A 26,024-nucleotide genomic window follows, 5' to 3' on the forward strand; every position below is an offset into this window, starting at 1 on the left:
GTACTGACAAAAACACCAAGCTGACCGAACCAAATCACATTTATTTCTGTTAAACCAACGAAACTGGTGCAATTAGAGTAAATTCATCTTCCAAATATGGCTCTCAGCGTCTCATCTGCTGACACACATCCTATGAACCCAGAGCACAGTGGCAAAATGCTGACAGCTGCTAGTGCTCATTTCCATTTTTGTCACTATAATAAGAAACACTATAAAACTGGCGTTCAGAGGAAAACACTTGCGTATCGTTTACATTCTAGAACTCAAATCGGCTGTGTCAGTCACGGGGCTCACTGTCACAACAATACAATCAAAATAAGTTAGAGAACATGCTGAGGAGGTCTGAATTTCAGACAGCAGTGAGCCTGCTGAGTCCCACAGGGACACACGTACAGGCAGCTTTGAAAGCTGTAGTATTACTTCTAATATAGCTCCACCAATCACTTACATTTGTTACCACGCAGAGAATTATATTCATATTATCCTGCATCCCATTCATTCTTACTGTAAACCACAAGATTAGAGTAAGATATCATTAGCATTTACAAGAAGACCTTTTAAAATCCCAAAGGGAGATTAACAAAAACATTTAAACAAGCAGGAATGAACAACGAAGGCACTAGAAGTTTTCTTGTTTCAAATATGGCAGACGAAGCTATGGCGTCCAACACTTTAATCACCTATTCCTATTTGTCCTATATGTATAAATTTGATCCTCAATCTTTTTAAAATTAGCTATAACATAAACACAAAAGAACTAGAAGTAATGACTGTGTTGATTATCATTTGACTCTATGAGTCTGTCAGCATCCCAGCAGCAAAGGCAGCATCCTCAAACACAAACAAAACCCTCCAAAAACTTACAGTGATATAAAACAGATTAAAAAACAGTAAAGAGACTTTTACCACCAGATTTAACTGACTAACCAACCAAACAAACAAACAAAAAAACCTTTAAATTTGTCTCGACAGACACTGACATGCTGATATCAAGTGTTTCCCACTTTAACAGAATACTAATCAGTGGCATGCTGAGGGCAGGACGTGAGGAGGGTGGTGCAGGGTGGAAGGAGTTTTGCTTGTTCGTGGTGTGTAAAAAGTCTCGGGTGCCTCCAGTGGAAGAGAAGAAGATTTATGAGCACCTCCTGTCTGGCTGCTATTCTCCTCACCGGCCAGCCCTGTCTATCATCTTCTGAAAAATGTTTCATTAACATTTCACACGAGTCTCTCCTCAAATCCACGGTGATGCAATTCTGCGCCGAGGATCTTGGATTGCTTTTTCCAGCTGGCTTGCATCCTTCTCCTGTGCTCACTGTGGAGGTGGAGAGGAGGCGCCAAGGCTGTTGTTCAATAAAATGAAGAGAGGGAAGTCTTCCGCTTTCACACCCGCTCCGGGTTGCTTTCCCGGTTCATCCTGCGTCTGGGGAACAGCTTTCGCTTCAGCAGGATGAGCTGCAGGAACAGGGGAAAGAGGAAATGTCACTACTAAACCTGGAGAACAACTGATTGAATATGAAAGGGGTGGCAATAAAGGTCATTAACTTCCTTCTGAACAGACATGGAGGAGATAGAGATCTATCTATCCAATCTATAATGCACCTAATTAAATGATCATCAGCAAATGTGAGCACCTCTATAAAAGCAAAGAAAAGGTCAAGGCAGTTTGCAGGTCTGGCAAATTCCGGTGTGAATATATTGCCGCAATCTTCCCAGGAGTGGTTGTCAAAGCAAATTCACTCCAAGATCAGACCATGTGATTCATGGAGAAACTACAAAACCCCCGAAATCTACATCTTAGACTCTACAGGCATCAGTTAGCATGTTAAATGTTAAAGTTCATCACAGCAGAATTAGAAAAACACTGAGTAAGTATGGCTTGTTATTCAGTCTTAAAGAACATGACAGCACAGCTTAGGTTTGCAAAGTCAAACAAACCACAAAGTATAGCTATTTGGCTATAATGCACAGCACCGTGTCGGGAGAAAACCAAACACAGCACAAACACCTAATGCCAATTGTCAGTACGGTGGCGGAGGGGTAGTCATTTGTGCTCGTTTTGTGACCACAGAACCTGGGCACCTTGGAGGCATAGAGCCAACCATGAACTCTTCTGTATACCAAAGTATTCTAGAGTCAAGTGTGAGGCCTAAAGTTAAAGCTTGGCCCAAACTGCGTCAGGAACAGCAGTAAATCTACAGCACAAAGGCTGAAAAAGGGAAGAATGAACCTCAACCTGGTTTAAATGCTGTGCAGAGACCTTAAGAGAGCTGTGCATGAATTAATGCCAATTCCTCAGCAATATATGTGAGACTGGGAAAGTCATACAGAAAATATCTAGCTCAAGTTATTGCTGCCAAATGCAGATCTATTGTATCTAAAATAACATTTTTCTTTATTAAAAATAGGAAAACACGACTTTTAAATCACAGCACAGGAAATTGCTGTCATTTCATTTTTCACGACTGTCAAAAGGATACAGTGTGTGTGGTAAAGCAAAGGTTTATAAATCAGAAGGTCGGCAGTTTGACTCCACGTCTCGACCTCCTCATTGGCACCATTTTTCATTTGTTTTTTTAGCAACAGCAAAGGGTTATAAGTGGCATCAATGTTCTCATGTAACTGTGCCCAGACTGCAAGTATATTTCCCAAAATGTCAAACTATTAATTTCACCAATCAAGGCTTTGATACCAGAGTCCCCTCAGATGTTTGTAACTCAAGAAAGCAAAGATAATCTTAGACATGGAGCAGCCGAGTAAAATCACCTCCCTCTGAGGAGTGAAGACACATTTGATCTCTCCAATCTAAACTCTGACATAAACAGAAGGGCAGCCAGATTCAGATAGTGCCAGAAAGACATCAGAAGTCAGTCTGTGTACAGTGACAACGACACAAGACAAGTGTGACACACTGGTCCCGTTGGTTTCTGTGAAGGAAATTCTCCTAAGGTCACTGCAACTATTAACCTTTCTTTTAGTTCGCTGAGGAGAAACTGGAAACCTCTGGATTAGGAAGGTACCTCAGAACAGTCGACTAGTATTTGTTAAACAACTCGTGGCATTTGTTTTAAACCGTTTCCAACACCAAAGAGGAAGAATTTGAAATGTGTCCAATAATATTTTCCTGCTTTTAAAATGATTTTAAGTACTTTCTGTATATTATTACAGCTTGAAATGCAACTTTTCTGAAGGTTCAATATATAGCAGGAATTGTCTGATCCCAGTTAACAAAGACAGTTAAGTCTTGCCTTCCATAAAAGGCTGCTGGGGTCTTTCATCTTGATAAAGGCCGGTCACGACATAGCTGGTCATACTAGCTCGACACACGAGATGGACGCTCCTCAGAGAGGAATTTCGGTAGCGAAGGCCGTTATCATAACTCAAGCGTGAATCATGGAAACGGAGAGGTGTGCAAGCAAATTCTGTGTGTATCTTTGTCTGAATGTCTAAATGAGCAGAGCGTGGTTCATGGTTAACACTGACCTGTTCGGCGAAGAAGGATATGACAGTGAAGATGACGAGGGTCACGAGGACACAGTGGGTCCAGAACTTCAACTTGTCCCGATACACCCGCCTGGGAAACAACACATTTCAATCAGTTAACAAAAAACTTCAATCCAACTCCAACAGGTACAGAGGCAGGCGTCAAATGATCGTTCTGCATTAGGTAAACATTCGCAGTGGCAGGTCAGTGGATGATAAGGTGTGATGTAACAAGGAGGAAGCATGCAGTACGCAGAGGACAGCCAGCAATGGAATGACAAGGTGACATCACCCAACACCATCTGCCTGTCAAGCTTACAAACAGACATGGAAAATAGATGTGGAAAGGAAGGGGTGGAGTTGAGAGTCTCAACCATTTAATGATCTTACAAGCATCTTAAAACTAGTGATTCATCTGAAGCGGCTCGGTCTAATTACAAAGCCTCTATGTGAGGCTTGCATTCCCTTGGTGAAGCGCCCTGAATGCAGGAGCAGGATCCCTGACAAAGAGCCCTGTAACTCTCCAGAGGGATTCCCACTGGTCCAACATGGCAATGCGCTGTCCTGCGTGGTGACAGACACAAATTCATACCTTAGTATGAATGGAGAAAACAGCTCGACTGTGAGGGAAGGAGTCAGAGCTTAAAGTTATATTTGTGTGCATGCCTTAGTTTAAAGCATCTCAGTTCTTGTTGCCAAAAGGTGTTGCCATATTTGACAAAAAACGACACATTTTCCTGTTATTTATGGATATTTAATAGACAAAGCTTTCAAATATGCCATGTAACAAAAGTGATTAAAAATATTCACTACTGTTCTGGTGACCTACTCCTCGCTGCAGTTGACAAAGCAGACAATTTAAATGTAACCTAAAGGCAGTTCATCCATAAATTTCAATGTTACAGGGGGGATCAGCTTCCACAAATCTGTGTTCACTGAATCAGAGAGATGAAAATTTTGAATTCTCTGATATTTTCAGGAGTCTAAACTAAAGGTTGTTTAGCCCAGCTGCGACCTCTGGGGCTGAAAACTGCAGTTCCTTGCATGACCACTTGATGCTCACTCCAAAAGTGAGTCCACCTCCACACTTAAAATGCCAAACTAGCAAAAATAAGCTTGTTTACAGCCTGATACATAAAATTATTCTGGTCCTCTTCAGACCAACTTTACAGACGCAAATTTTTAAATAACTCGCCCTTTTAATTAAGGCTTAGAAGTAATCCATGACAAAGGCAGAGGTAAGGCAGAGGCTGGATATGTGCTGTAACAGGTGGCTAGAAGTTGCTAACTGTGAGTAGGGATGGGTACCGGTTCTGACATAAACGGTAGTAACCAGACCGAAAAGCAGCGCACATTTCGGTGCTTTATTTCGGTGCTTTTTTTTTCCTGAGCTGTGATACACTTTTAGCCAATCGTTTTACGTTTCCGAGGATAGTAGGCGGGGCCAGGTACGTACGTTCTGTTAGCACAGAGCTACAGATTAAAAATGTCCAAGGCGAAGCGGTTAAAAGTCTGGCTGTACTTCACAGCAAAATATGCAAACTCAGCAGCAACAAGTGCTTTAAGCTGATACTGTGATACTGTTAAAGGAGGTAACACCTCGAATCTCATGAAACACCTGGCGAAGCATAGCGTTTTTTTAAAAGCCGAGAAATGCGCCGTATTTGATGGCAGCAGCAGCCGTTCTTCTCTGCGTGAGTAGCTTAATGTTGTTCTTGTGTGATTTACGTTGAGTAGGCTAACCACGTTATTACATTAATGCATGTAAGGTGAACTAGCAAACATCATCATAGCTACATGCGGCTGTCTTCTTGTTTGATGGCAGATACTCCCTTCACCCTGGCCAAAAAGGCTAAAATGACCAAAGAAAAAGTGGAAAACAGTTAAACATGAGAGGTTTTTGGACAAAGTTTGTGTTTTTTCCATTGTTTAAGCACTGCTTCCAGCCAAGAGTGATACCATATATGCCCCATAGCTGCAGAAAAGGCTAACATTGTTATCTTTTTACAAAAAAACAGCTGAACATGAGAGGTTTTTGGACCAATTTTGTGTTCTCCATTCTTTAAGCACCGGTTTGAGCACCGTTTGAGCACCGGCACCGTTTCAAAAGTACCGATTTGGCACCGGTATCGGATAAAACCTAAACGATACCCATCCCTATTTGTGAGACATCATTTCTGCTAATTCAAACCACTAAACTGAATCTCTTGGTTCGGTTTCTGCTTGATTGGTGCATATTCCTGTGTAACTCTATCGACAGATCTCTAACAACTTAAACTCTGATATTATTTTATTTAGAAGTTAGCACTTATTAGATGGCAGTTAATGGATATAACTTGCTAAAAATGCTAAACATACCATTCCTGGAGTTCTTCCATATGCAGGAACCTGTTGCGGTACTCTCTGGGCAGTTCAAACTGGGACGGCAGCGGGAACATTGATTCGTAGAAATCTCTCAGCACAGCTTTCACTGTGGCAGCGTCCTTATGACTGTGGTCGATGTTATCATTCAGACAGATGAACTTCCTTTTGGTGAAATTAAAGAAAATAACACAGTTCAACAACAAGGATGGCAGAGATGTAAACTTTGATTGCACCGCATTAAGGTAAAACAATGAAAAAGCATCTGCTTCTAAGGAATATAAAGTTCTCCTCACCTGGGATTTTTCCTAATGTCATCTAACTGGCCGACCACGTGGGACACATTGGTCCGCACCATCTTGAAAGCTATCTCCTCCTCCCCCATGATCTCAAACCTGTCCATCAAAAGCGCTCTGTCAGCTTAGTATACACAACTACTCGTACACATTGAAATAAATTAAATCTCACTTGTATTTATTCTGGTCTCTGAAGGCTTTGTGAATACGTTCTGCGATTGGCTTGCAGTGGAGGATGAGGCCTTTTGTGACAGGAGGCTGCAGATTAGGAAAACAGAAAATCAGCCAAATAATTCAACACTGAATAAATATTACCTTGTCAAGCCAGCTGTACATCTCACCATGCTAGGATCATAGTAGGCTTCTTGAGTGGGGTTGACCAGGTGAAGCTGGGTCAGGTTAGTTGGGAGTGTCTTAGAGCAGTTTATCAGCATCTGCTCCAAACCTGTCAGGTCCTAAAAACGGCACGAAGAATAAAAACAAAACTCAAAACTGGAACTGTTGGAAACTGTTTACTGACATGTACGCTGGGAAAGATGTTTTGACTAACTTGGAGGCTTAGTGGAAGCTCGTGGATCCTTGTAGCGAGAGTTCGAATCTCACGATCAGACAAGATACCCGAATGATCGGTGTCGATGTCATCAAACACTTCGGACACGTTGAGCTGATCCTGAGCGCTCATCAGGAAGTAAAAGTATGAAAAGGCAAACTGCATGTCCTCAGAGTGACGAACACGGTGGCCCGATGTTTTGTCAAACTCTTGCGGGAATCTGAAGAAGACCAAGCAGAGTGGTTGATATAAATAATGACTGTTTAGAAACAGATGAGCTGTTTCTAAGCATGTATAGAAATAGAAATATATTTATATAAATCTGATTTGATAAGACAGAATATCACTTACGTGTCCTGCAGCTCCTGCATGATGAGACGATCGATCATGTGCGGCATGTGTGCGGGGACTTTGCGAGACGTGAAGCCAAACTGGCCGTTGAGCAGCTTGTTGACGTAGCGCAACGAGTCAGCAAAAGTGTCCTGAAGCTTTCGCCTGGTAGCGGTGCCATCGGTCTCATACGCCATTTCGCTCTCAAGACGCTCCTCTTCCTGTGGAGTAAACACAAATTTATTTATTTTTAATCAAGTTTTTTGAGTGGAGCTTTAAATTGAAGACAGGGATGTACAAACCTCAAGTAAAGCTTGGAAATACTTTCTCCTCTCCCACGGCAGGAAGCCTCGGTCTGAGGAGATGAAGTGCTGGAGCCTTCTCCCCACTGCAGCAGCATTATCCGGCTCAGCCTGACTCTCCGCACTTTTTTGGAGGGAAAGTCTGTTTAAAAGCTTTGATGTCAGGGGCCTCTCAATCGCAGTTTTCAGAGAGAAAGGTCTTTCAGTTATCAAATCTTTCAGAAGTTTATCATCAATGTGGACTGGTACGAGAGGAGTAACGGGTTTGTCTTTCACGGCAACATCTTTCTTAGACATTTCTTCTTTATTTCCAGTTTCATCTTTTCCTTTCAAATCCTCTCCGTCCAAGTCTTTATAGGACTTCTTCTGGACTCTGCTCGCATCATCTTTGCCTAGCTGTGAATCAGGGATCAAATGCTTTTCCGCCAGGTTCTTGTAAGGCTTTAAAAGTTCAGCTTTTGTGAGATTGTAACCCTTCATAGTAATGTCACCGATCAGAAGCTTTTCCTCCAGCTTTTGAAGCTCTTTGCGCACAGCAGCTGGTAAAAGTGACACATTTAAAGAAGGAACCTCTATGATAGTCTGAGGATCTCCAGGCTGCCCTTTCTTGAGCTTAGGCCCTCGTTTGTTTTCAGGAATATCAGAGAAAGGGAACACTGGGTCCGGGGTCGGAGTCGCGTTCGGTTCTTTTCCTGCATCTTTGCTTGAAGTCGGGGACGCGTTAGTTTGAGAAACCTCACGGGTGTCGACAGCCACACTGAAGCTCATAGCAAACTCTGTGTCGTCGTCTCTCTGAAAAGTGAGGTTGTAGTGGATCTGGGTCGCGTTGTAACCAGGGTGGAGCAGCAGGTGAATGGTCTTCCACTTGTTTGCGACAGAGGTGTGACGCACCACGGGGTTCTCGCTGATGTGGGCTTCGGAGACTCTGCGAGCGAGTTTCTCAAAGCTGAAATACGGCCTGACTTCACCCACAGGGAGCGTGTAGTGGCTCTGGTTCCTCAGTAGGGTCACATGATGCAGCTCGTTAAAGTGTTCTAAAAAAGAAAAGAGTTCTTTCAAAACGTTCTCACTTCCCCAAGGGACACACTTCGAATGTCTTTTTCCCCCCTACGACAAAAGAATATGTTTAGGGTGCTAGTAGCAACAAAAAGGTTCACTTTAAATAAAAACATAAGCTTGTTTATTGTTCATACGCAAATTACACTGCACATTTAGACTGTGTATTCAAGAACTATGGTGTCAGAACATAAAAACAAGTCAATCCTTATAAGTTCTTATAGGATACTTAGTAATATTATTAATACATGTTTGGCTACAGTATCGTCTGTGCTGCAAAGCTTTTATAAAGAGTTGTGGGTGCATATATGCAAAAGGGTGCTTGCTAGGCAACATAATGACGTTACAATATATAATGTATAGTTTAGCTTTCATAAGATGTTATAGCTGCAAAAAGTCAAAAACCAAGTCATTTCAGCCTGTTGTTAGGTGGGTGGAGGGCAATATGATAACACTGTGGTGTCTGATACAGATCAGAACATTCAGGGGCCTACGATGCACCTTTGTGCCAAGTTTGGTTGTTCATCTCCTAAAGGTCTAGGAGGAGTTGGTGGACAAAGAGACAAACACGCAGACAGATTGATATATTGATATATTGTGTGGCTATACTGATAAGACAGAGACACTAATCTGAGTAGTAAGAAGAAGTGAGTGAAAAGTGCCATAATCCTGGATATGTTACCGTGAAGGAGCATTTCTGTCACCTGATTATCGACCTGCCGGCTGTTGGAATGCGTCCATATTACTCACTGAGGAAATTCATCAATACTGTTCCTGACTGATTCACCACACTGCTCGGCTTCCTCTGTCAGGATCCTGACCAGCCTCTGCACCATTTGCTGGACATGCAGTTAAACACACTGTATAACATCTCTTACAGCTTTGCTGTTTACGGAACGATTCGCACAGTCTTTGCTAGTTCATGTCACAATACATACGTTCATTCTACATTTCAGCTCCTGATTGCATCTCATTTAAAATGTAATTAACTGAAAAACGTCTTCACCTTTATTAAAAAAATATTTTCTACATTCTCTATTTAGCTGTGCTCATAGTTTCTAAGCTACTGTATATTCATGTCATTTTTGGGGCTTTAATTGCAGTAATTTTTTAATTTTGGGGATAGTTTTTATTATGTCTTTTTTGTTATCTTCATTTATCCATGTTGCATATGACAATTTTTACAATTTTGACAATATGGCTGTTCCAAGTATAACAAAGTCTTTTGTTTTTAGTGTAGACTACTGCTTTTACTTTATTCTTTGTGCTGAATCTGCAACAGAGTAATTTAAATTCTGGTATCAATAAAATAAACAAGTATGTATATGAGTAACTAGGGTTGCAAAATTCCCGGAATTTTCAAAGATGGAATCTTTCCATGGGAATTAACGGGAATTTATGGGAATTAACGGGAATTAACGGGAATTTATGGGAATAAAGTGGGAATTTTCAAAATTGAAGGTTGGCTCTTCTTAGGGAACTTAAATATAGTTGAGGAAAGTATATTTTAGCATAATATTGACAAAAACAAACAAATGCAATTCAAATACACTTGAATATCCATGCCATTCCTTAATCACATGTACAGAGCACAAGCTTGCTGCATGGCTATTGAGACCACCTACTGGCACTGTGCATGCCTCCATCACATGTACACATGGACCACACTTTTGAGCCTGAAGGACAAAGAGTATTAAAGGCACACATTTGAGCCTGTGGACTTAACAAGTGAGGTAAGTTTTGATGATATTATGGGAAAATATATTCATTAAATGTTTAAATTGTGAATATCACATAAAATGTATTAATCTGGTAGATAGCAATCTGATAAGATGCTAAATAAAATGCTAGCATCTGATAAGATGCTAAATAAAATGCTAGCATCTGATAAGATGCTAAATAAAATGCTAGCATCTGATCAGATGCTAAATAAAATGCTAGCATCTGTTAGATGCTAAATAAAATGCTAGCATCTGTTAGATGCTAAATAAAATGCTAGCATCTGTTAGATGCTAAATAAGCCATAGCTAGTATAACATAAAGAAGATGCTAGCTTCCTCATTTGGTTGTTTTGTTTTGAAGATCATTCCAGTTGTTTAGCTAGCCTTACTATTTATATCTGTTTATTATCATATTGCAATTGTATTATTACGATCTCTTGCATTGCATTAGCATTTTTACAAGCTCTTGTTTTATTTTACAGAAAAATGCCACGTGCGCTATCTGATGTGTGGAGACATTTTACACCAGCTAATGTACAAGGGAAATCTGTATATATGTGTAAGTATTGTGATAAGACGTACGTGAAGAATGCCACAAAAATGCAGCAGCACATTGCAAAGTGCAAAAAAATTCCTCAAGGCCCAACACATGCAGCAGCCAGGAGTTCCACTCAAGGGGAAAATGAATCTGTTTCAGCTGTATCAGAGTCAGATACCCACTCATCAGCTCCTGGTCCCTCTGGCATCAGAGGATTCTTTGATTTTATGGATGACACTAGCCAGAAAAACGCAGATGAGTGTTTCGCTCGTGCAATCTATGCAACTGGCTCACCCCTGATGCTGACATCCAATGTGTACTGGAAGAGATTTTTGAATGTTCTCCGACCAGCATACATTCCCCCAACCAGACATGCATCGTCTACTCATCTACTGGATGAAGAGTTCAGTCGAGTTCAAGCAAAGGTGAAACAGACCATTGACCAAGCTGACTGTATTTCAGTCATCTCTGATGGATGGTCCAATATCAGGGGACAAGGAATTATTAACTACATAATCACCACTCCTCAGCCTGTGTTCTACAAGAGTGTAGACATAAAGGAAAACGGACACACAGGCCAATACATTGCAGATGAGCTAAAAGTGATCATCAATGACCTTGGACCAGATAAGGTTTTTGCACTGGTCACTGACAATGCAGCCAACATGAAGGTTGCCTGGGCACATGTGGAGGAGACCTACCCTCATATAACTACTATTGGCTGTGCAGCCCATACACTAAACCTTCTCCTAAAAGACATAATGGCACTAAAAACAATGGACACTCTGAATAAGAGAGTGAAGCAAGTTCTGAAATATGTTAAAGGCAAACAAGTAACTTCCGCTACATTTCTGTCAAAGCAAAAGGAAAAGAACAAGAGTACTACACTGAAGCTTCCCAGCATAACGCGATGGGGTGGTGTTGTTATCATGTTTGACAGCCTTCTGGAGGGAAAGGAGTCTCTGCAAGAGATGGCCATATCCCAGTCTGTAGGCATCGACAGTGACATCAAGAAGGTCATCTTGGATGATGTGTTCTGGGAAAGAGTATCTAGCAGTCAGAAAATCCTCAAACCTATTGCAGCAGCAATAGCGAAGATAGAGGGGGATGGTGCCATCTTGTCAGATGTCCAGTGCCTTTTTGCAGAACTCAAAGAAGAAATCCAGACAATTCTGCCCACTTCCCTACTACTGAAAGCAGAGGAAACGGCTGTGGTCAAGTCATTGGAACAGCGGAGGGAGTTCTGCATGAAGCCAGTGCATGCAGCAGCATACATGCTGGACCCCAAATATGACAAGGGCATACTTTCCGGGGAAGAGATCAACGGTGCCTATGCGGTCATTACAGCCATGTCTGACCACCTGGGTCTCGATAAAGGCAAAGTTCTAGGCAGTTTGGCAAAGTATCGAACAAAGCAAGGCCTTTGGAAAGGGGATGGAATATGGCAGTCATGCCAGCACATATCTGCAGCCACCTGGTGGAATGGACTATGTGAATCTGAGGCCCTTGCACCTGTAGCCTCCATCCTCCTCCAAATCCCACCATCATCAGCCGCCTCCGAGCGCAACTGGTCACTGTTTGGGAACACCCACACAAAGGTTCGCAACAGGCTCACAAATGTGAGAGTGGAAAAGCTGGTCGGCATTCGGGCAAACCTACGGCTCTTTGAGCCTGACACAGAGCCATCCTCAACAAAGCTGGAAAGTGACACTGAAGAGGAAGACTCAGAGTTGGATGCTGAGGAAGTGGACATGTTGTTGGATGATGATGAGGTCCAGGAAGAGTCTATTGACTGAGCAAAAATGAGAAAAGAGGATTGCTTGAAGGAAGATTTGAATGTTTAATGGGACGTTTTGGAGGATAAGTGGCATTTTTCATTTAACCTTTTGAATGGGACTTTGTGGAGATTTTTGGACAGGGGGCATTTTTGAATGAGCGGGGTTAGGGGATGGTAATATTGAACTCAACATTTCTGTTTTTATTCATCCATGAAACAAGTTATTGAAACGTGTTCTATTCTACTGTACTTACAAATAAATCTGTTTAAATATCTGTTGAAAACATTTTGCATGGAGGTTTTCTTATGATTTCTGTTTATATTTATGCTTGGAAATAATATATTCCCAGTTAGTTCTCCTAAATTCCCATTAATTTCCATAATTCCCATTATTTCCATGGACAGTTTCCAATATGGAATATTTCCAAAATTCCCAAGCTTAACTTACCATGGAAATTTACCGGAAACTTTTCGGAAATTTACCGGAAATTTTCCGCCCCTTTGCAACCCTATGAGTAACTAAATAAATAATAAAATGAGAAAGTAACTAAGTGAGTAGATTAATAAAATAAATCTTTTATTCTTTAAAACATAATTTACCATAGTCTGGTATTTTACCTATTATGATTTTAAAATGTTTACGTTTTAAAAGGATTTTTGTCAGCATATTTTATTACATATTATTAGCAGTTATATTTGTACATATTACCAATTTATTAATCCTTTTGCAGGTATTGAACCTAAAATAATACAACAGAAAGACCTGATTACCTTTGAGGGTTATATTATAAAATAGTAAAAACCAAAAGAAACACCAAAAAAACAAACAAAACAAACACTATTACATGTATTGCTTTAAACATACCTTGGCCACAGTCTCCCACATCAAAGCCACAGGAAAGTACATTACAGGCCTGGTCACAGAACTTGTCAGCCAGCCAGGAGTTGGCACAGCCTTGATTGCAGTAGGATGTCCCCGCTATGCCTCCTAGACCACCTGCAAACTGCCACACCTGTCCCCCGGCCCCTCCAGCCCCACCGGGACCGACCCCACCAGGGAATCGACTGCTCCCTGCTGCACCTTTTAGAGAAGGATTAAAAAATTTAATATACACAGCACAAACATGCCCATTTACAAAAAAGACGCAACGGTGTTGATATCTTTACCCAGGCAGTCTCCTCCATCCCAGTCACAAGCTGAGTTGTTGCAGGCCTTGTCACAGTACCCATCTTTGATCCAGGATCCTGGGCAGCCTTCTGCACAGTTAGGAACCGGCCAGGTGAGGTATACCTGCAGGGAATTGAGCAAAATAAAGCCAGTTTTCAGTATTTAAAAAATGAAACTGTGGCTCATATTTCAGGGCAAACTTCACTGTGAGCACTTTTCATGTTGTGTTCGCACCTTCTGTCCTTTTGAGTGGCTGTAGAAGTCATCAGGCCACACATCTTTGCCAAACATCACATCATCATTGAGGTAAATAAATTTCTGGGAGAGCCCAGGAATACGATGGATGTGGGTCTCTATAGCAGGTGAGCTGAAAGTGGGAAGGTGGCTGTGGTTCGAGAAGATATCCTGGAAATCCAAAAGGAGCAGTTAGCTAATTTACACAATAAACTATGAATAAAAGCATAGCTTCTGTATTCCAGCCGGACCTTTATTGTTGTAGAAGTTGAGGCTCAAGTTTTACCTGATGTGTAATAACTGAAACTCTGGGGTTATCCAAGTTGAGCCAGGAGGGAATTTGCCCATTGGTGACGATGAAGATGTGTCGCACCCAGGGGGCGTGTCTCTCAATAGAGCGCAGCGAATAACGAAGCTCCTCGTTGTCCTCGAATCGACTGGCTGATACATCTTCATCCTGTTTAGACTGGAGGGCAAACACACAACACTTCTTTCTTAACATCTTATATATCTTATATATAGTGCCTACCGCACACATCTTGCAATACTGTGTAAAAAATAAATAAATAAACCAAATGCCAATTATTAAAGGATTAAAAAAAAGAAGACTCTACCTGTGAAATAGCAGTGAGGTCCCAGAACAAGTATGCAGGACTGATGGTTAACTCTTTCCCATCCAGTGTCAGGTTCTTCTTGGCCTGCTGAGTCAAGTCAGTGAAATCCTGTTGCGTGTTGAGGTGGAGCAGGGCGATGCTGGCTTCTGAGTACAACTCAAACTGAGGGACAAATAAACACATTTCAATTACAGTGTTAATTGCTTGGAAGAATAGTCCAGTGGTTTGCAGTAGCATTTTAATAAGTTACTTGACCTGGTAAAAATAAATGAAGCAGAGGATAAAGGATAAAGATATACTAATGTTTAGGCTCTACTTTTGATCCTGCAATTCACACAATACCTTTTAATGTTGTTCTGTCTTACGGCCACCAGGGGGCTACATTTTTTGGTGTTTAAATACAAATCTGCAGTCACATTTGGTACACATCGTCTATCAACTTTGTCATTTCTGACTATTCAAATGTCACTTATCAAGTTGGTTGAAATTACACTTTTGGACTAAAAACCTGTTTACCATCTTCAGCTGTAGCTTCTGTTTAGTGCCAAGCATGCTAAACCTACAGATTTAGAGCACTAAAGACAGCTGTTAATGGTGGTAAATTTTCATAAAATATTACTCAGTGGACTGAAGCTGCAATTCACAGAGCTGTTGACATGTTTATAGGCTTATTATTATTTTATTAATCCACAAAAAGTAAAAACAAGCATTTTACATAAGGCTTAATTCTCCTTCTAAAACCTAAAAGCACTAAACCTCTAGTTGGACAGAGTTACCAACTTAAAAATGCTCCCCGATAAAGCCGAAAATCAAAACTCTCCATATGCAACAGTGAGAAAGATTTCAATTTAAAGCAGCAGCTTATAGCAGAGACTAGGAGAGGGAAAATTCTGAAAGACGGCGATAAATGAGGCTGACAAAAATGACTGGAAAAAACAGTTGACTAAGTCTTTCCATGGAGACAAAAGCAGTTCCTCAAAAGGTTAGGCAAGCAGTAGTTACAGTTAAAGTTAGCTGATAGAGAGATAAGCTAGTCACAGTAAAGGTCCTCTGAAGTCATAGATACACGTGCGTGCGTGCGTATAAAGAGGTGAGAGTTCGGAAAGTTCTGTGATGTCATCTTCTCCAGCAGGGTCACATGAATATGACTCTGTCTGATCTCAGAGGAGTTATGTGTGGCATCAAAGCCCTCTGTGTGTGTTTGTGTGCGTGCGTGCGTGCGTGCGAGTGTGTGAGCCCCCAGCCTTGGATATTAAAAACCTTTTGTCTACTCTCAAACATTAAAAAACGCCTCCACAACATGAACAGCAAAAAACTTTCAGCTGCTTCATTTTTTTTTTTTTTAAGTAAAATATTGCACCTTTTTCACTCTGCATCATTTTCTGACCACTTTAGCCATTAAAGAACAATATTCTTAATCCTTTAACACTTTTTAGTCATTTTTACCACTGTATATGTTTGCTTAAAATAAACAAACTGTGAGCAATAAATTCTCAATATTCCTGTATTCAACAAAAATCATACAAATTAAAACTTTCTTATGCAAATAAAGACTTTATTTCTTATTTTTTTGAATTTGTCTGTTTTTTTAAATACTTTGAATTTTTAAGTTTTCTTCATGGCACAGGCATTACAGGGTAAGGATGTTTATATACAAATAAACTCCATATAAAAATACTGCAAAAAACTTGAGATATAAATATGCAATGCTTAATAAATTTATTAGACCAAGATACAGTGGAAGCTTTATGCGACAGCTTCCCTAAGATTAACAGTGCTGATATTTACCAAAATATTTCTTTTATGGTTCTGCACTGATAAATCCACCAGTGTCCACAAGTACTTTACTCTAAAACTGTTTGAGTATTTACTTGCATTCCTGAACAAAAACCATTTGTTTTAGGGTTTAAATGTTATGTTTGGTTAATTTCTGACTTTTTAGAGAAGTCCAGTGTGCCAGGTCAAACTTATTAAGTTTTCTTATTTATCTAACAAATAACAACACTTTTTTTGTCTTACACAACAAAATACAAATATTTTGGATATTTGTATTTTCTTGTGTTTCTGAAAGGTGAGCTAATAAATTCTTTAAGCGCTGTATAATAGTCAAAATGAGCTGCAATAGTAAAATATTGCTAACAGCAAGTAATCGAGTATTTTACTTTACAGGAAAAACTTCTTGAGTCCCTTCACACGAGATCGTGTTCTGCCTCCACTCGTCCGCTTTTTTTCCTCTGCTCCTGTTTTTAGGTGAGGCGGATTAGCTGGGACTTATAAACCCAGCGGGACGCAGCCCGGAGACAACAAGGCACAGATCAGGTTGCACTCTTTATAGTCATGATAATGCACTGGCACATACACAAAAAGCAGAGGTGTGTGGCAGCTTTACACAGACGCACGCTTTCCAAAGAAGTGTAAATTTATACCCACAAACCTTTTTATCTAATGCATCATAATCAATATAAAAAATAACCAAACTTTGGTAATTTGACCTATAGATACTTGTCATAAGAACATTTTGTACATTCATTTTTAATTTAAGTAAATTATGAACAACAATATTTGGTTATAAGGACATTTGGTTTAAGGACTGCTGGAAATCTTCATATTTTTTCATTTCATTGTATCTGTCAATAAAGCTGAAAAACAAAAACCAATGTAAGCAAACACAAAACATATTACATCATAATCCTTCTTTAATATCAGTTCAGTGATTTAATGATTTCTTGTGCTACTGTTACTGGGTTTCAGGATTAAGCGCTATCCCATACAGTAACTGCTTCGTCTTGCTTTAACATTTCTCATCATAAACAGTCGAGCTATGTTCAGCAGCGTCCGCTTACAGCAGCATGCTTGACACATGAAACCAAACTGGTTCCACAGCTAACAACGGCTAACCCAGAGGTGGAAAAATCCTCAATTTTCTTGTCATTGCATGTGACCACTTCCTGTCTTAATTTTGGGAGAACACAGACTGTCAAAAAAAAAGAAAAAAAAGAAAAGGCACTAAATATATGGATAGGTTTCCTTGTTTTGAAGTAGAGGGGGAATGGTTGTCGTGAAATTTAATTTCATCAGCTCATCTGCTTCAGGCGGCTGCGCGAGTTATTCCACACCACAGTATTAATATGTCCCGTGTGTATTATACTCTCAACACATAATAAACCCTCATCACTGTGGGCCGTGTGTCACTGCAGGGACTGTGGACAATGTAATTAGTCTAGAAAAATAAGTTGACAATGTGGATAAAGTAATTAACCCAGTGCCGAGTGATCTTTTCAAGCAGATGGACTGGGATGTTGCAGCAGCATGCAGCTCGATCTGCATCGTCCTTCTCTTTGTGGGTCACTGAAGCACACAAGTATGAGCCTGCTTCTGCCGGAGGTTTCTTCCTTTTAAAAGGGAGTTTTTCCTTCCCACTCTCGCCATGTGCTTCCTTAAAGGAGGTTGTTTCATTGTTGGGGTTTGTTCTATATTATTGTAGGGTCTCAATCTTACAAGATAAAGCGCCATGAGGCAGCTGTTTTTGTGATTTGCTATAGAAATACCAGTTAGCATCTATCTGCCAGTCGCTGTGTCAAGAATCTATACCAGGGGTCCCCAATCCCAGTCCACGAGGGCCGGTGTCCCTACAGGTTTTAGATCTCACCCTGGGTCAACACACCTGAATCACATGATTAGTTCATTACCAGGCCTCTGGAGAACTTCAAGACATGTTGAGAAGCTAATTTATCCATTTAAATCAGCTGTGATGGATCAAGGACACATCTAAGACCTGCAGGGACACCAGCCCTGTGGACTGGGATTGGGGACCCCTGATCTATACAGTCCTTGCTGAAGGGTTGCTAGCATTCAACCCATATCACAATCAGTCTTAGCTCTAAAAGATGACCGCTACATTGGCATCGCAATTTCAGTCCACAAACCTGTGACAACTGTGATTCAAACTGAATAAGACCCAAGACAGACAGGCCTAGAGACTGATCTGCAACCATCTGGCAACCACTGATTATTAGGGAAAAATTTGTATTTTGCAAGTGTCTATGAGTGATTGTTGGAGACTGACAACAGTTGCTGGGAAAAACATTGGTTACACCAGGTCTACAGACTGGGCACATTGCAACCAGCTGTCGTCAAGGAAAACTACGCTGTCATTGTATCGGTCACTAGCATATTTCTGTTGTCGTAGTTTGAATTGAAGTGATGGACTTAGTCTACAAACACTGTCCAAGGTTTAGGAAACCTGTGAAAAATGTGACATCCTTTTGCTTTCAAAGTAAAAGGATCACCTTCAAAAATATGTTGGCTACAGTTCTGAGGCACAACTTTTACTTTGAAATTTTCTATAGCTCAAGTTCTGGGTTCTTTCTGTCAATGAAACAAGGAAGTTGTGAAAACTGATTTAGCCTGAGTGACCGAAGGCATTTCTCTGTGTTTATAGTTGTTTAAATCCTAGTCAGACTGCTTGGTAATAAAAGCAAACACAGCTCAAACTTTCTATCACATTCAGATGACAGTTGGCTGATATATTATACATCTGTATATTAATTTCATATGTATTTAACCAGGAAAAAAAATTATCCATCAAGATCATAAAATCTCTTTTACAAGGATGTCCTGGCCAAGCACGTACAAACGGTTTACTTTGTCTTAGAAATTCAACATTTTTGTGACTGTCTTATTTGCTCTGTATTTCTGTGAACATACTGTATGTAACCTCACTTCATGGAGCAGACAGCACACCACGTGGACAATCACACACTTCTACAGATCAAAACGCACGCTAATACAATCACATCAGCAGACTTGTACACAAACACAGTGGGCAGGACCTGACAGGCAACAGCACAGGCAGATGATCGGGGCTGTGGTCCAGCTTTCATCACTATAGTCGTCGGTCTAACACCAGCTATAAATACCAGCCACCCCTCAGCGCTCAGCCGCTCCCTCCACACTATGCACATCATCCCTCTTTCACAGAACCGGCCAAGAAGCACCCGGAAATATGCTGAAATCCAAACTGAGCATTGTGTGGTGGCCTGTGTACCTAGAATCCCTCCACCACTAAACACCAATCACACACACACTATTTCCATCATCTTTCCTGTGTGGTTGAGATGCAAGGATGTGTTTAAGAGTGCAGATGAGGTCAGAAAAATCCTGGTGACCTTTTGGCCTGCTGGCTGGCAATGCGCCACTGAAAACAGTTGCTCTAATGTTAACCCCTGCATGGACAGCTAAGGTTACAGCCTGAATACCACTAGTTATTATCACATGACCTGCCAGGCAAGACGGTGGCAGACTTGGAGACGAATGGAAGGAATGACGGGACAGCTGGGTTGGATAATGATGAGTTAGATTAAATGCAGTTAACCTACATGTTATAGCTCATTATTAGTGTAGTCCTTATCAGGTACCTGTCTAATACCAGGTGGGACCAACTTTTGCCTTAAGAACTGTCAAACTGTCATGACACAGATTCAACAGAGTCCTGGAAACATTGCTCAGAGATTTTGGCACGATACTATCAAACAGCAGATTTATCGGCTGCACATCTGTAATCATGTCCCGTTCTACCACATCTCAAAGGTGCTTATATGAGTACAGTGAGCATACTGTCACATTCAAGAAACCAGTTTGGGATGATTTGAGCTTTGTGATCATCAGAAGATGGGTACCCTGTTGTGAAATTGTGAAATATATTAATATAAAAATAGTTCATTTAATTTATTTAACTACTTCAATTAAAAATACTAATTTCTATACTAAGGATTTTTGGAAGTTATCGGTTTGCTTTAATGTCCTCTGACACTGTAAGACTTTCTGATAACACATTTGTTTTGAATTCTTATTAAAAACAAAGGCAGTTATGAAAGACCTTATCTAATGCATCACCCATTAGTGCTCATCAGCCACATGAGGGCATTATCAGAAGACTCAGGCCTGTCCTGCAGCCTGTCGGCTGGAGCTACAGAGTCACTCAGCCCTGGCCTGGTTTGTTTTCCTTGGTTATTTCTGAGTAATCCCAACCTGTTAGTGGCATTCCTCTGTCTCAAAATATAAAGCAGAGTTCTGATTAGAGAAAATTATTAGATACACAAGCACAACACTGAGCTAAACAGAGGCCCTTTATCCACAACACAACGTCACCGATTAAAATAGAGAAACGCAGGTTTAGCAGGAAGGTGCAATCTCCTCTTCAAGGAGGATTTGACTTCTGCGATTAGACTATTCTTAGAATTTGGTGCTATGCTTTAAAAAAAAAAGATCAGAGAGTATCTTATAGTTCTCTACTCTGGTGTAATTGAGATGGTGATATACAAACATCCTTTAGCATCGCTCTGATGTCACTATTTCACATAAGGGATAAGATGAAGAAGAATTAATGCAAGGAATTGGGAGGAAATAATACAGTGTTTGAAAGTAGGAAATACAATTACATAAAGTGACAGCGTCTGCTGCACGTTCACCAAAGTGCAACTCTGCCATCTGCTGTTTTAAAACCAACTTTAAAACATCCTTATTTTCATGCTCTAGCAAGGTGGTGTAGAAGATTTTTTATTTAATGAGCAGAAGGAATGACTTTTGGTACCTGTTTGATTTTGCTGGTTATGACAGATGGAAGTTTGGCTCGCAACCTCTCCGTCTCCTTGAAGGACGCAGGGAAGCCGCTCAGATACGCCAGAGTCTGCATGCGGGTCAGACCCGGAGCCTCTTTATCCGTTGTCTGTGTGACACACAACAACAAAGGTTCAAAATAAAAGCCTTTTGGTGTTTTATTGCCTTCTCTTATAAATGGAAAAGCTAACAGAATTAATTACATGCACAAAGAGAATAAATGCAAAATTCTTAAAAAGTGCTAAAACAGATGTAAACTTACCAGGTAACATCTGGACACAGAGAATTTCTGATCTTCTTTAGACACATCTGTATACGCTTTAATGGCTGCAGGGAGCAATGAACGAATGGTGAGCAGCAGACACACACCTTCAGGTTTCCATAGTTCGATCTTTGACAGGCGTGCATGAAGTGCAAAACAAAGTGGAACAAACTCTGGGAAAGTGTGGGCTACGTCAACAAACTAAACAAACTGCCTGCTAAATGCTGTGTCTGAATAGTTTCCTGTCAGCAAATGAAACCCTAAATTATTTTACAAAAACTGATGAATGTCATCATTTTAGAGATGAATTATGTCACAGTTGTTTCCTCAAAAGCTGAATGCAAAATTCTGGTTTTAGTGTTAGAAACTGCACTGAATACAAGTGTTATGCCAGTGCACAACGATCTTGATTATTTAATCTGGCTTCCACACTAATGTTATCGCTATCATTAAATTTAAACTCCTGCTATAGTTTCATGTCTTCAAGCACACAAAAGTATACACTTACAGCTCCGCCCTCTTTGAAATGAATGTGTGTGTGTGTGTGTGTGTGTGTGTGTGTGTGTGTGTGTGTGTGTGTGTGTGTGTGTGTGTGTGTGTGTGTGTGTGTGTGTGTGTGTGTGTGTAGGCGCCTAAAGTGATCCAGAAGGGTGCGATGAACTATGTAAGGTAAAAACAGCCTGAATGAGTCGGGAGAACAAGTAAAACATAAAGAAGAAAAACTAAAATAGAATGAGAAAAATCTCTTAATCCGTCCACTTATACACACTATTTGTTAACTAGGCCCTCCCACTGGTGTTGTCTCTCTTCATGCTGTACGGTGTGTCACACTATTAGCACTGTCCACAGAGGGTGGACGTCAGCGCTCTTGCATGAATATGAATAATTCAATCCTGGCCGCTGTCATCTTTGCAGATCAAACTGTTGCTGGCAGCTGCAGCGGCTGTATTGATCACTGACGTCATTAGTTAAAAATAACATGTTTTGTAGTGACGAACTGCCCGCTAGGCTCAGCTACTACACTTCCACCCGCAGTCGGCTGACTGAAGTCATTCAAAGAGCATCCTTTACTGATCCTCTTTGTTTCTTTACCTTCAGCTTGCGAGTTAAAGACGACCAAGGAGAAGCTGGTAGGCTGGTGGAAGGGTTTGTTCATGAGCAGCAGCTCTTTGGCAGCGGAGAAGGAGGGAGAGAGGGATGGCAGCTCTTTGAGCGTAATGTTGGCCGGCAGAGCGGGATCCAGGGCCAGCATGGGCGCGATGATGCAATGGGACAGCAGGCATTCAGGCTTAACACTGCAAACAAATGGCCAGAAAAAGGGGTAATAATAAATAAATAATCCTTTAATAAGCACATCTACACCTGTGCACTCACTCAGAGAGCTACTTCCTTTGCACTGTGGTTTAAAACATATGCATAAAATTGATGAAGTTTACGCATTTAGCAGACATGAAAATGTTGCACTGAGCACCTCGCGTATCTGTGGTTAAAAGTCAACAATAAGGAGGAAGAAGAAAGACGGGGCTGGTTTTTTTCCTACCAACATTTTAGCGTTGAGCAGAAACAGGAAATATCCAAAGAGATGTTCAGTGCACTGATATCATTTAAGCAAGAGGAAAACATAAAATAATAAAATACTGTTTCTTCAAAACCTCTATGTACACTTCTATATCATTATGCATTTACGTTTTTATTAAAAAAAAGATTTAAAAAATTTTGTACCACCCCTTTTCTTAAATAAAAGCCAAACAAAGCCAATTATCACAGTGCTAAGTAAAACAATGGTAAACTTTAAATGGTAAACAATGGTAAACATTCTGGTTAATAAAATAATAACTGCTTTTCTCTAACTGGTATCCCATCAGTTGACACCCTCTGTGTGGTGCAACCCACCAGTGTTTCCTGTTTCAACATCAGCCTCGGTGTTCACACAATGCCACTGCATTGCGACTTTAACAGTCATTTAGCAGGTTTTTCACAACACCTACAAGTCTGAGAATAAACTCAACACACCATGTACCCACACTGACGCAACCTGTTTTTAACCTCTCTGTAAGTTAACAGACGAGCAGTATGATGCAGAACTGTGGTACTTAGCTGCATTAGACTGCATAGATAAACACAAAAGCACTGTGTTAAAAGTAAAGTTTGGTGGAGGGGGATTAAGGTGTGGTTTTTGTTTTTTTCAGGAGTTGGGCTCAACCCCTTAGTTCCAGTGAAGGACAAACTTAATGTTTCAGCACACCAAGACATTTTGGACAATTTCATGCTCCGAACTTTGTGAGAACAGTTTGGGGATGGCCCCTTCATGCTCCAACATGACTGCAGACCAGTGCACAAAGCAAAGCTGATAAAGACATAGACCTGCACAGAGTCCTGGTTTCAACCCGACAGAACACTTCTGGGATGAATTGGAGTGCAGGCAGCCTCCCGTCCAACATCGGTGTCTGACTCACAGATGCACCTCTAGAAAAATGGTCCAAAATTCCCATAAACACACTCCTAAACCTTGTGGAAAGCCTTCTGAAGTGCTGAAGCTGTTTTAGCTGCAAAGTGTGGGCTGAGATCATATTAAACCCTATGGATTAAGAATGGGCTGTCACTCAATCTGTGTAAACAAGAGACAAGAGAACACTTTTGGCAATATAGTGTAGAACCAGCATAAAACAGCAGGTGTCTTAAGGTGTGTATGTGCATTTTTATTTATTTTTCTATTTGTAATCACAGACCAACACACAGAAGAGGAAGGCTAGGCTTCAATGTTCATTAGCTGCACCAGAAGTTCCCAAAACAAACTAAAAACTTATATTTTCCTCCGAGGTGGGGGACACAGGGCAAAGTCCACAAGAACAGCTACCAGCTTCCCAGATTTTCTTCTCCATATCTCTCATTGCATTAGACTCTTGTGGACTGTGTTGCAACAAACACTGAGCACAAGCACTTTATCTAAATCCTGAACTTGCATATTATTTTTACACAAACATGCAATCACTCTCACATTCAGCAGTCAGTTTAGAATAAACACGTTAACCTAACATGCACAACTGGAGGTGCTGTGAGGAAACAGTCCCAACCCCCGCACTACTGTGTCGCCACATAATTGTTACACACACGCCCTAAATATGTACTCCAAATAACGAACTGCTAAACAAATAAGACTTCATCTTATTTAACTTCACAGATCACACACCCACTGTGTACACCATCATCACACTCACCTGTCTTTTGGCACTTCAGTTGTCTCGCTTGTGTTTCTCCCCAGGCGTTCCCTGTGTGTAAACGAACAGTGCATTTATATTTTATTGGGCTGTTGCAGTCTATTTTAACACCAGATGACATTTCAGAGGCGGATAAAAATCACACAATTCCCTTTTTTTCCCATGCATCAGCAAGCCAATCAATGTCAGCTGATGATGCTCTGACCTTCGTGCTGAGTTTTACTGTATTTGGGAACTTTAGGAGATAAAGCTACCTCTGAGCTTTTTGTTCTTCCTCCAGTTGCTCTTTGACTGCCTTCAATTCCCTCAGCAGCGCCATGTCTGTGCCATTCACCCATGTGTACACCACATCAATAGGCATGGGCAGACAAAGCCTGCAAAAAACAAAAAAAAACAACAACCCCAAAATAAATAATAAATCAAACACACACATAATTCAACAGACAGCGCTTAAACTGCAAATCCACAACCCCGTTTTCCTCCCCAGCACACACTTCTCTGTAAATTAACTTTTATCCATGCATGGCTAAACCCTGTCTGGTTCTTTCACATTTCTTGTCTGCTAGGATTAGAAAATGTGCAATGTGCTTTGAGATTTTTATGATTTCTAGTTCCTAATGCCTTAAGATAGATTTCCTCTAAGACACAAAATGTATCTATGAAATGAGCTCAAGGTTGGTTTCTTTTACCTGCTTTGGAATGATTTCCCACCCACGTTGTCTCTGTAGGAGTCAAACAGCACATGATACTGGTCCCTACTCCACTCCACCACCACCTGCATGGACAGAAGAACACGCCGTGTAGTTCACGATTTTAAAATCACACGCACACTACAGTGCTGAATCATTTTTGGGAGATTTAGTATCTGATATTCCACGTAAATCAAGTAGTAGTTGGTGTAACTAAATCTAAACTACATCTGAAAAAAAGGGGCAGGCAGTTTAATTAAAATAGAGCTACAGTAGTGGTTTTAATGGAGAATACACACAGAACAGAGGCAGTCTGGGGAGACGTGTCGTTTAAAGACATGCAATACATTTCTGTTTACTTTCAGGAAGATCTGCTCAAACAAGCAATTTTTAGTGGACTCTGGTGGGAAGGTGGTGTGCTGAAAACAGCTGTTAGGAGAAAGTAAATGCTAGCTAACTCGACAGCAGAAGCGGCTGTCTGTAAGAGACAGGAGCTGAAACAAGAGAAGAAACCTCACCTCCCCAAACTGAAAGGCGGAAACAATCATGAGCACGATCCCCCCGAAGCAGAGGTACAGCCCGTATCGGTGGGACAGACAGGTGTACGTCTGCCTCTGCACCAGCTTCAACACCGAGTTCACGACTACCATGGTCCTCCTGGGCGAAGCATAGCGCCGCATTCATTCAGAAAAAACGCAGATAAACGCGCTGAAAACAGAAAGTAAACATCACACAGGAGCCGGATTTGTCAGCTGACTGCCTGCCACAGAGCAAGACACATGACAACCGGGCTTGTGACTCTTCCTCAGC

General features: G+C 40.9%; 1 protein-coding gene across 1 annotated transcript; it reads right to left on the reverse strand.

Moving 5' to 3' along the window:
• Positions 1 to 21: 21 nt before the first annotated feature.
• On the reverse strand, positions 22 to 26,024 carry gnptab (N-acetylglucosamine-1-phosphate transferase subunits alpha and beta). Its single transcript, XM_004548344.3, has 21 exons — positions 25,733 to 26,024; positions 25,215 to 25,300; positions 24,780 to 24,899; positions 24,526 to 24,576; positions 22,400 to 22,602; positions 21,308 to 21,372; positions 21,020 to 21,154; positions 14,428 to 14,589; positions 14,100 to 14,279; positions 13,814 to 13,984; positions 13,579 to 13,702; positions 13,277 to 13,492; positions 7,320 to 8,353; positions 7,039 to 7,238; positions 6,688 to 6,907; positions 6,479 to 6,592; positions 6,310 to 6,395; positions 6,138 to 6,236; positions 5,839 to 6,006; positions 3,481 to 3,571; positions 22 to 1,452 (listed from the first exon to the last, which is right to left on the reverse strand). Exons 1-21 carry the CDS (start codon positions 25,892 to 25,894, stop codon positions 1,381 to 1,383), a joined length of 3,759 nt encoding a protein of 1,252 aa, XP_004548401.1. The 5' UTR covers positions 25,895 to 26,024; the 3' UTR covers positions 22 to 1,380.

This window comes from Maylandia zebra, linkage group LG17 (genome assembly GCF_041146795.1).
Source record: "Maylandia zebra isolate NMK-2024a linkage group LG17, Mzebra_GT3a, whole genome shotgun sequence".
NCBI lineage: Eukaryota > Metazoa > Chordata > Actinopteri > Cichliformes > Cichlidae > Maylandia > Maylandia zebra.

Bases quoted from the DNA above. Each gene is read 5' to 3' on its own strand.
- gnptab (XM_004548344.3), bottom strand. From the start codon at position 25,894: ATGCGGCGCTATGCTTCGCCCAGGAGGACCATGGTAGTCGTGAACTCG. The intron at 24,900-25,214 runs GTAAAAGAAACC...TGTTTTTTGCAG, and splicing joins GGGAAATCATTCCAAAGCAG to GCTTTGTCTGCCCATGCCTA. The intron at 6,593-6,687 runs GTTAGTCAAAAC...TGCCGTTTTTAG, and splicing joins AGCTTCCACTAAGCCTCCAA to GACCTGACAGGTTTGGAGCA.